The sequence below is a fragment of the Condylostylus longicornis genome, unplaced genomic scaffold (genome assembly GCF_029603195.1).
Source record: "Condylostylus longicornis isolate FDR11 unplaced genomic scaffold, ASM2960319v2 ptg000153l, whole genome shotgun sequence".
NCBI lineage: Eukaryota > Metazoa > Arthropoda > Insecta > Diptera > Dolichopodidae > Condylostylus > Condylostylus longicornis.
In genome coordinates, this window is record NW_026578121.1 from 812,994 (window position 1) to 825,283 (window position 12,290).

Below are 12,290 nucleotides of genomic sequence, written 5' to 3' on the forward strand. Positions count from 1 at the left end.
ATGTATATAAACATATTGATGGCTTATATATACATCCAGCATATATATGCAAAAGTATAGGTACAATGCACATAGCCAGCTAAGAGCGCTGATGTTTTTGCCAGATTATGTAAAATAAGCATGTTTTTACTCTTGTTTTTTCTCTCTATTCTAACAAATCTGTTTTTTTTTTCTGTGTTGCTTTTTCATGTATAAGAAGATAGAAAAGTAACACAAAATACAAAAGAGAACGAAAAAAAAAAAACTAAAAATAGTAGTTAGTTAGAAAATATGAAAAAAAAAAATAGAGTGAAAATAAAGCACACCAAAGATTTGAAACAAAAAAAAAAAACACAATGAAAAGAAAAGAACGAACAACGTAACCAGAGTTAAAGTGTACACAAAGTTAACTTTTCCATCTATTGCCAACTACACAGAAAAAAAAAAAGTTTTAAATTCAAAATTTTTTCCTCCTCTCTTGTTGTTTTTTTTTTTATTGATTATTTTCACTATATGTGCTTTTTCCATTTATTTCATATGTACTTATTATTACTTTTATTTTTTCTGCTTAACAGGCACTTCATCAGAGTCAAACAATGGAAGGTTGTTCAGCTCCACTTGTTGTTAAATTTGCTGATACACAAAAAGAAAAAGAACAAAAAAAAATTCAACAATTACAAGCAAATTTATGGGGTATTTCAAATACTTCAAATGGATTACAACCACCGTCATCAGCATTAACAACATCCACAGCATTATCATCATCAGGATCATCATCATTATCAAAGACTAATCTTAATAATAATCATAGTAATAATAATAATAATAATAGTAATATGATTGGTGGACCAACAACTGGTACAGCATTAGCAGGATTACCAACAGCAATAGCAACATTACCAATAACAGGAAATTTACAACATTCAATACAATCTAATCAACAAACACCAACGCCAACAATGTCAGCAACATCATTAACAACAGCACAAGCAATTGCAGCTGCTGCAGCAGCAGCAGCAGCTGTATCATCTTCATCGAATCCATCACAAATACAATATCATAATGGTACACAAATGACGATACCACCAGCTGGAGCAATTCCACCAACAATAAACGCATTACCACAATCACAATCAGGAAATCCATATATGAATGATGCATTGTCATCACAGTCATTATTATTTCAACAATTGCAAGCAGTTAATTTACAACAACAATTTCTACAGGGTAAGAAAAGTAAATTAAAAAAAAAAAAATTATCATAAAAAATTTGAAAAAAAAAAATGTAAACAACACACACACACACACACAAAGAAAAAAAACAAAAGCATTTTTATTTTTTTTTTTTTTTCATTTTTTTTTTCTTGTTGTTTCTTTAAATTTTAAATTTTTTTTTTTTTGTATACTATATATACATACATATATATTATATATGTTGAGGTTCGTGTTTTTTTTTCTAAATGTTGTCGCAAATATTATAAAACAGTTTATAACTGTAAATATGTTTTGCTTATTTTGTAGAATGTATGAATAAAACTTCGTTTCTAGTCAACAATAACAAAAAAACAAACAAACAAAAAAAAATAAAAACAAGAACAACAACAAAATCAGTCTATTATCCTTCGAAACCAAAACAAAATTTAAAAAAATTTACATTCTGTTATTAATGTGTGTGTGTGATTATGAATGTGTCTTAAAAGTTAATAATTATTTTTCTATATATTGTGTATGTATGTGTGAGAATGTGTTGATTTTATACACTAAAAACAAAGAAACAAACTTAAATTCGAATTGCTGTTGTAACCTTTTTCTGCCTTTTTGTTTTTTTTTTTTCTGTCAGTAGTCATTTCAGTTTTTCTTGTTGTTGTTCTATGTTAATTATTTTTTTTTCAATTATTTTTATTGCTGATTTTCTCAATTTTCATTCTGTATTATAAATGTTATTTTATTCTAATAATTAAAATTCTATATTATAGCCCAGATTATGAAAGTTTTCTTAGTGAAATTAAGTAGAGTACTCGTACATAGAATATAGAACAAGTCTGTCCGAATATGTCACACAATTTTATGAATGTCTACTTGCAATTTTATAATTTTTTTTTTAATAAGAATAAAAATTTTAAATATTTTACATATTTTATGTATTTTGTTTAGATAATTCAAATCTGTTCACTTATTTTAATTAATGACACTCTTGTCAAAATTTTCTCGTCTCTATTTTTTTTTAGAAATAATGACGTAGTATAGAGAATATTTAATTGACATTAGCTGTCTGTTGATAAACAATAATTCTCATTAAATGGAAGACATTTATAATACAAAAAATTGACTTTTATCAACTGGTTGATGAAATTCCAATCACATGAGATTTTCATAATCAGGGCTTATATTTTTTTTTTGTGTTCAAAAATTTATTGCAAAAAACAAATTGTGTTTTTATTTAAAAATTTTTTTTAATAATTTGTTTTCTATTTGTTTATCTGTTCATATTTTTTTTACATTTTATACATTTTGCATGATATTTGTTAGGTAAATAATTAATAATAATTTTTTTGTTGTAGAAGTATAGGGTTAATTTATCGATAGATGAGTGCTTTTTTATTGTGTAATAATTAAAAGTAGTAAATTTTTTTACGATATTTTTTTAATTTAAAATTAAATTTGTTGTATATATATATAAATAATACCGATATTTTTAATACAAATGCTTAGTTGAATTATAGACACATAAAGGGGGTTCCGTATAAGAACGAATGCTAGTTATATATAACTAGATATGTAAAATTCCTGAAAGCGGGTGTATATTGAAGTGTATTCAATTAACAGTGTGAATTATATTTAAAATAATCTTTGGTTTAAAGTCAATTTTTGGAACGAAAATAAGCAAAATGACTCAAAGCGAGATTCATGATGCCATTGTGGTAAAATTTTGTCTGAGACATGAGAAATATTTGAGTCGTGTCGTCTTCTCAACACATCAAAGACCTATTTTTGAGTTGAGTGTTCGCGATTTTTAAGGTAATATTTTTAATAAAAGGATGGAAAAACCTCATAGTTGTGATATGTAATCATTCAGCTATTTTTGATCGAAATTTGATTAAAATGTTTTCGAAATAGGGCAGTGATAATATAAAAAACTATTTTGGCTATATGTATTCATTATTAAATTATTTTTCGTTTTTAGGTTCGGTGACACAGAAACTTATCTATAAATAAGCAGACTGACGAACAAAACAGATGTGTTTTTAACATAAACAGCCCCCATCGTGCAACACTTATATGCTAGTACTAACATTGTTGTGTTCTGAATTGATAAAGAGGGGGATGGCATTGGCCACGACTAGGTGATATAGCTAAAATATGATTGAAAGAAATCAATTGATGTCTTGTTGTTGTCTCGTACACTTAGACAAAAAATAGATTTTTTCACACTGTCCTAATATTTAGTCAAGTTCACATAGTGTTGCTTGCATAAACAGACATAATTGTTATAGGAATCATATGGTTTCAATTAAAGTTCAAAATATTTACAAATCTTATATTACGTATTCCAATATTTTTAAATTTCAAGCAAAAACTTATTGTTAAAAATTTTTTATACTAAATTTTTTTAATTTTTAATATTAAAGTGATGAATTTTTGTGCATCTCGATGAACTTGATGTGTATACAAATTCATTAAATTTTTGAATGAAATTTTGAAAAGAATATTTTTATTAAATAATAATCGCGACCTTAAAATTTTGTTATAAAATCTATTTTAAATCATTTGTATACATGAAATAACCCCCCCATAACTCGTATTTGCTAAAGGATGTTGTAACATTTTTATATTTTTTTTTCTTGACAATATAACTAACTGTTTTTTGGAGGATATATAAGGTACCTGATCTATATTATGAAAAATTTTAAACATGTCAATTACCTGTTCGTTCAAAGAATATTTCTATATAAAAGTGTTAAGAACGAAAAAAAAAAAATTCAATTTATAATAATTTTTTATTTTTTTTTTCAACAATTTTACAAATATCATATAAAAAAATAAAATATCATTATATTTTTTTATACAACATTGTAAACATATGGATGGTATATAAAAAAATTTTTTTCTTTAACCATACTTTTATACTTATGTTTGTAGGGAATTTTCACGTTTTTACACTCCTATTTAATATTATTACGAAAGCAATTGAAATGATGTACTGCAGTATAAAAATAGATAAGAATTTTTTTATGGGATATACTTTAATATATAAGGTGTTCAATGGGTTCGGTTGAAAATTTTTAGTATTTAGAAATTGTGCCGAATAGGAAAATGAAGTTGAAATTTAGGAATTTATTAGGATAGCGTTACGAATATTGTGGGTGAGATAGTCGCTTCGAAAAAGTTTACTCTATCATAGAAACCAAGACAAAGTACTACTTTAAAATTAAAGCGTTCCGATACTCTTATTATTCTACAAATAATGATGATAAACGAATAATCTCATGATAAAGGGCACTCAAATCAAATCAATTGTTTATTAACTAGCACATTTCCTTAAAAAAAATTTAAGACGTTTAATAATACTTTAAAAAGGAAGAAGAAGTAGATGGCGATAATGTGATTTTTCATACCATGAAAAATTTTCTCATTGCATACTTCTAGGGAGAGAGAAGATATAAAAAATAATGCCCTTCCAATCCTCCCCGCAAATATTATGCTAAATATCACGAGAAAAAACGAGAGATCTAACTTGAAGAACCCTGTATTTAAAATAAAATTAAATATAACAAAGTTCCCTTTTTTCTTAAACAAAAAAAAAAAATTTAAAAAAAAAATAAGACTTCAAAAAAAAAGTTGAAAAAAAAAAGGAATCCTTCAAACTGTCAATTTTTAACATTTCAAAGATGATAGAAAAGAAAGACAGAAATAAAAAAAAAAAAAAGGATATTCAGCAGAATCAATATAACATAAAAATATTTTTAAGATTTTTTTTTTTTTTTTCGTCTTCCTCTCAAAAATACTTTCATTTTGTAGGTCGAGATAGAATTATTATGATATTTATCGAACAATTCGTGTATCTCATATTTTATGAGCTTCTTAAATGCTTGTAAAAGAAATTTTCTTTTATAACATTTTTTCTTCTCCTTCTTTCACTTCTTCTTCTTCTTCTTCTTCTTCTTGTTCTTCACCAATAATAAAATATTAAAAAGAAAGGAAAGATTCTAAAATAATAGAAAAATCTATATTTTTTTTCTCTTTAATATTTTTATTATGGGTGTATTATATATAGGTAAGAAAGAAAAAGAAAAATATAGTTGTAAAAAATTAAAAAATTTCTCTCTATTTTTTTTTTTCCTGAAATAAAATTTACAAAAATTTTTATGGAATTTTCAATTTCTCTTAAAAATAAATTTGAGAATTTGTATTTTTTTTTTCTTTTATTTTTGATTTTCAATCAAAAATTCAATACATACATGCATACACATAATAATAATAATAATAAGTGTATACAATCATATTTTGATATCTTCACTTATAATAAAAGTTTATTACGAAAAATGGAAAAAAATATTTTTCAACAAAAAAAATTAGAAAAAATAAACCAAAAATAAATAATATATTTTTGTAATTCATAAATGAATATTATCGAATTTGTATACATTAAAATTTATGTATGTGTATATACATACATTAAATTTGTTGTATATTTTTATAGATGTTTGTTCAAGAATTTTATGATTATTTAAAAAAAGAGAAAAATAGCTCAATTAATATGACATGGAAAAATACAAATTTCTTTGATCTTTTAAATTTTTTTTTTAATATTTCATTATTGTTATACTACATAATATTACATAATATTATATTATATATATATAAGTGATTTCTCTTATACATATTAGAATGGTATATTTATAATGTGCATAAGAAATTTAATATTTTTCTTTTTATTTTATTTAATTTGAATCATAATAAATGATTCTTTTATTAAGGATTTGTTGAAAAATATTTAGAAAATGAAATTTGATGATATTTTATATATGAATATTATTTTTGATAAATCATAGGTATAAGGTAGGGAGAGAGGGGGATGAGGCGTCTTTAAATTGCAATTTAAATTTTGTTTTTCTTTAAAAAAAAAAATTGTATTTCAAGTAAATTAAATACAAAATTTAAAATTGATCTTTAAAAAAATAAAATTTAAATTTTTGGGAATAAATTGATTAAATTTTGAGAGAAAAAAAAATACAAGTAATCATATACAAGAAACTTTCAATATGTTATAATTTTATGATTTAAAAATAAACTCTTCAATTCAGTAGAACCAAATGATTTTTAAGAAACACTATAAATTTCATAAAAACATTTTTCGAATTTTTTGTATTTTTTTAAAAAAAACTAATTCAAATATATAACTTAATTAAATTTTTAAAAGATGATATAAAAATTTATAAATAAGGAAGTTCAAAAATTATAGTTTTAGGTAGATTTTCATTGTGACCACAGGTTTATTTTTAAAATATTAAGAAAATTATTTTAATATTTCATATCAGTTATCGTATTAAAAATTTTTTTCATTATATTAATATTGTAGTACAGTTTTCGTATAAATTATTGATTGAAAAACCAAAGTAATTGAATAGTTTATTGTAATGAATATGAAATTATATAAGTATATTACAATTTTTTTCCGCGATATTAATATTCAATTTTTAAATCGATTTGTGTATCAGAATTAGAAATTTGAAATTTAAGCCACCAGTTCGTTCACCAGTTAGTTTCAGTAACAACCAGAATTCAAATATTAAATTTCAGAAAATTGGTTGTATATTATTGTTTTACACATAGACCGACAGACAGACCGACAAATAAACAGACCAACATCTCTCAAAAATAGGATATATACGTTTCTCTACTATGCAGAACTTCGTTCCCACAGAAAACTCAACATCCGAAAATGATGGTGTCATCACATCATTTTCCTTATTGTATGCAATGCGACCGGTGAAAATTATAAAAATTGAGAAAATTCTCTATATTATGAATTGAGCGTGAATTCATTTAAGTACTACTTGAATATTTTTCTCAATTTGTAATTTCTACAAAAAAAAATTTATTAAATTTTCTCATTGCTCTGCTCTCTCTTTCTCTATATTACATTAATTTCACGTTTTTTTTTTATTGAAATCGACAATTAATAATGTTTGAGTGTAATATTTACAAATTTATGAATTTAAGCGTAAATTTTATAATAATTTTAATAAATAAATTTGTTTTAAACTTGTTTACAACATTTTTTTGCACATATGTTTATTCTTTAATACTAGTGTAGATTAAAAAAAAAAATCTCATGTAATTTATTTAAGTGTTTTAAATTAATTGTTAAAATATTTTCTTTGTTGTTTTTTTTTTGTTTAATGCTACCATATAAAAAAAAATTTATTTACTATATTATTGTTTATTATTCACATATTTATTTATTTATTTTATTAATTTATTAATTATTATATTGCAACAATATATACTTTATAGCTTTATATATAAGACATTTATATATACTATATATTACTTGCATCTATACTCAAAAATATGCATATGTATAAAAATAATATACGAAGCATTATTTTTTAATTTATAATCACGCATGCAAAGCATTTATTAAATTACAATAATAATTTTAATAAAAAAACATAAAAAAATATGTATATATATATATATATATATATATATATATATATATATATATATATATATATATATATATACAAATATATATAGTATATGCTATATACTATATATATAATATATATATATACATATATATATATATATATATCGTATATTTATATATATATACCATATATATATATATATATATATATATATATATATATATATATATATATATATTTATATATATATATATAGTATATATATTTATATATATGATATATATATATATATATATATATATAAATATATATATATATATTAAAAAAAAAATAAAATCAAGAATCTACAACTTTCTTTCAAAAACACATATAATTTTCTCTCTGTGTATTCAACAGAACAACAGTATATATTGTATATATCGTATATATACATGTATACTATGTACTATATATATATATATATATATATATATATATATATATATATAGTATATATATATATACCATATATATAAATATATATATATATATTTATATATCATATAATCATCATATATAATTATCATATATATCATATATAATTTATATATCATATATATATATATATATATATATTTATATATATGGTATATATATATATACTATATATATATATATATATATATATATATATATATATATATAGTACATAGTATACATGTATATATACGATATATACAATATATACTGTTGTTCTGTTGAATACACAGAGAGAAAATTATATGTGTTTTTGAAAGAAAGTTGTAGATTCTTGATTTTATTTTTTTTTTAATTTTTTTTTTACATAAAATTTTTACATACATAACAAATTTATTATTAAATTACATTTTTTTAATTTATTACATAATTTAATATATAAATTACATAATATAACAATAATAGTATTATTAAATTTATTTATATATATATACATACATATATATGTACTTACTTATACATATGAATGTCATTTTTTTTAAAATTTATATATATATATATATGTTAAATGTTTTTTGAATTGACTAATTTTGGATTTCACATTTGTTTTGTTCAATTTTGTAAATAATCCTGTTTTGGGTGTGTGTGACCTACAAAAAAAAAAAAAATTTTCGTTGAAAACTTCTTGTGCGTGATGAATTTTAAAAATGGCAAAAAAAATTATCAAAAAAAAAAACAATATATAAAATAAATAAAAAAAAAAAAAATGAAAAAAAAAACGAAAAAAAAAATAAAGGACTAAATACCCAACCTGATCACAGCACTACGATGCCACAAGCAACCGGATTGATGACGCCATTAACTATGCAAAATTTATTTACAAATCCACTATGTATTTCATTGAGTTCACATCCTCAAATGCATCCACATACAATACCAGCAGCAACACCTACAACAGGATTATCAGCTCAATTAACAAATTCACCAACAATATGTAAGTATATATATTATAATACATACATAACATATTATATATATACATACATACATACATACATACATAATAATTTTATTTTTTAAAATGAAATTTATATAAAAAGAAAAAAAAACAACATAAAAAATAAAATTATAATATTTGGTTTTATTAATCTGTAGATGCATATTATATGTATAATTGTAACTAATTGTGTATTTTAACATAAATTTTATTTTATACCTACTATTTCTATTTTTTTTTCTTTTTATTTTTAATTATTATGTAAACATAATTTTTAATTAACAGATGTTTTTAGTATAGAAAGGGTATAATATATTTTATGTGAGAATAGAGTAAAACTACCTAAGTTGATTTTAGCGAAAAATCGGAAATATTACATAAAAATTCGCTCAGTTAAATGTGTGGTTCTTTTAGGCATTTTATTTAAAATTTTAAAGGAAATGAAAATACATATTCCTTGCTTTATATCACCGTCTACATATTTAATATTGTTTTTCGAAGCTATGATCAGGAGACGAGTAAAAGTATGTTCCAGAAAAAAAGACACGTGATCTCGGCGATAAAATTATTTTTTCGGACTGTCACAGTAGTTCATTCTCGATTAATATTTGTTATTAATAACAAAGAAGTTCAACAAAGAATACAACCTCCAATACATTCACAATTAATATTTGTTATTAATAATAAAGAAGAGTTAGTTGTTCGGTAGTTAGTCTCATCGTGTTGCAATTTCGAGTAGAATTCTACAATCTCGATCTAAAAATCATATGTAATAGATCCTTAAATTTGATTTATTCCAAAATAACCAATTCTGATTTTAAGCAATTTTATTTTATTTCCAAAGATAAAATGTATACATACAATTATATAATTACCTATATACTTATATATTAAATTTGCCGAAACAAATTGCCAAAAAACCGATGAAAATTTAATTTTCACTTCATGCTATACAAAATAATAATAACAATATTATAGAAATAGACACGTGTGAGAACATAAAATGTACAAATATATTACAATCATATATGTACATAGAAATAACTATATATTACATACATATTTTAAGATACCGGGTAATTATGAATGTACATAATAAAGTAGTTAATTAATAATGTTGATATAACATATGGTATAATTATAATTAATGAAGGTGAAAACATTTAAATTACATTAAAGCAATATTATATAATGAAAAACATATTATTAAAAATAATGTTATAAGAATTTTTCGAATAGGTGCAATTTTTGGTATTCTAGTAAATTTAGAAATAATATAATAGATAAATATATGTATTAAAATTTATTATATTAGAATAATATTGAGTACAGTTTCTTTTTACTCTTGGACATTATACGCAAAAACTATGCACTATCGAAGTGAAATAAATGGAAATTGTGGGTAATGGTTGGTATAGTTAGTTATGTGCGGTATAATTCGAAATACTCATAAGATTATTAGAAATTTATTATTAAATAAATACGAGTATAATAGAGCATATTTATTACCGACTATTAGGAATAGAGGTATTGAGTCAATATTTTTTATATAAAAATTTCAACTCTTCCTCTAATTTATGATTTTATCGAGAAATATTAAACTGAAAACTAAAGTATATGCATGAAATTAGTTAGATAATTTTAATTGTAATTACATGTAGTTTTTTTAATTTTCCGAAATATTAAGAACTAAATGTGTGTCAAGAGACCGAAACTGCTTTATTCGACTTAACAATATTTCATGATACTGATGAATATTATCGAAAAAATATTTCCATAGCTTCTATAATTTCGATTTTTATTTTAAATAAAGTTAATTTCAGAAATGACTTGATTTTTTCTAATAAAAATACTAACTTTAATTATTTTCATACATATTGCATGAGACTATTTGAAAAATTATTTCTTAATTTCGTTACATTTTTTTAAAGCATGCTATAATTTCATAGTTTTATCAATTTTTCATTTCCTTAACTGCATGTAGTAAACTAATCATTTTTTGTTCCGTATTAACATCGAATTCTTATATTAGGATTAGTTTATAACCTTAATATGGCAGTGTACTCTTAATTTGGGTTCAAAGATGTTAAACATTCCTTACCTTGTATGTTGATATTTTTTGGATGCAATCTGTTGATTAAAACAACTTATATCACTTAATTAGTAACGTGATATAAGAACTCTGATTATTAGTGTCTCCTGTGAGAATATTCATTTATTGTGTTATGCGTGTCTAGTAGGCCAGTAGACTCTGAGTTAGTATTACTATATACGCAGCATTTTGAATGAGCTTTATATTTAAACATCCTTTATTATTACCAGGAGATAATAATTTACCAATTTAGGAGGAGATAAAATATTTACAAATTTTCTCCTTTTCCGTATTCTCATAAAAATTCTCATAAAAATTTTGCTAAATGCTTACTTTCTTGGTCACCATTTTTTCAATCGACACTATTGACTTTATTGTCAAAAAAAATTTTTATCAAAAAATAGAATCTTATGCCTAATACAACTAAATAAGTCAACAATCTAACTCAATTTAATGTTTCTCTCAAAAGTATGCAATATTTTCTTATTAATGATAGAAAAGAGAAACTTAATTGCAATTCAATTGATTTACTCTACTTATTATTAAAGTTTAAAAATATTCATTCATAAAATCCAATTAATGAATTTTACATAACTTTTGTTTTTTTTAATAAATTACAATTTAAAATAAATTATTTAATATGTATGCCAAATTAACACTTATAAAATGTTCACCTCTATTTTTATTTTAAGTAGACAGGCGAGTCTCTGTTCTTTTCCTCTTCATTATTAAATTTAAAAAAAAAAATTATCATCGCCAAAGGAATTAATAAACTTTTATAATCCCCTTTATTCCCTTTGTCTGTTGCGCATTTTATGCATATATGTATATATACAAAATAAGTATATATACAAAATAATAAAATGTCCCCCAGTTAAAATTAATTTAAATATTTTCACTTTTTATTTTTATATATTCCATATATGTTATGTAATATAGTTAAAATATTCCTATACGTGATTCCTATACGTATGTGATCAAATTGAATTTTCTTGCAATTTGTTTCTGATATACTCTAGTATAATACTATCCACTATATTCGAGTATGTTATACTATTATATTATATTTATATATAATGTACGGATATTTGCATAATATTATTCAAAA

The 12,290-nt window shown here is 22.0% G+C and overlaps 1 protein-coding gene across 2 annotated transcripts in view; it reads left to right on the forward strand.

Moving 5' to 3' along the window:
* Positions 1-12,290, forward strand: part of LOC129615935 (CUGBP Elav-like family member 1) — a 123,795-nt gene that overhangs the window by 106,813 nt on the left and 4,692 nt on the right. Inside the window, exons 7-8 of one of the 2 annotated variants that reach the window (XM_055531364.1) lie at positions 555-1,206; positions 8,890-9,087. In XM_055531364.1, the coding sequence (XP_055387339.1) occupies positions 555-1,206; positions 8,890-9,087 (850 nt within the window). The remainder of the gene's footprint in view (positions 1-554; positions 1,207-8,889; positions 9,088-12,290) is intronic. The other variant, XM_055531365.1, reaches the window with a different exon arrangement.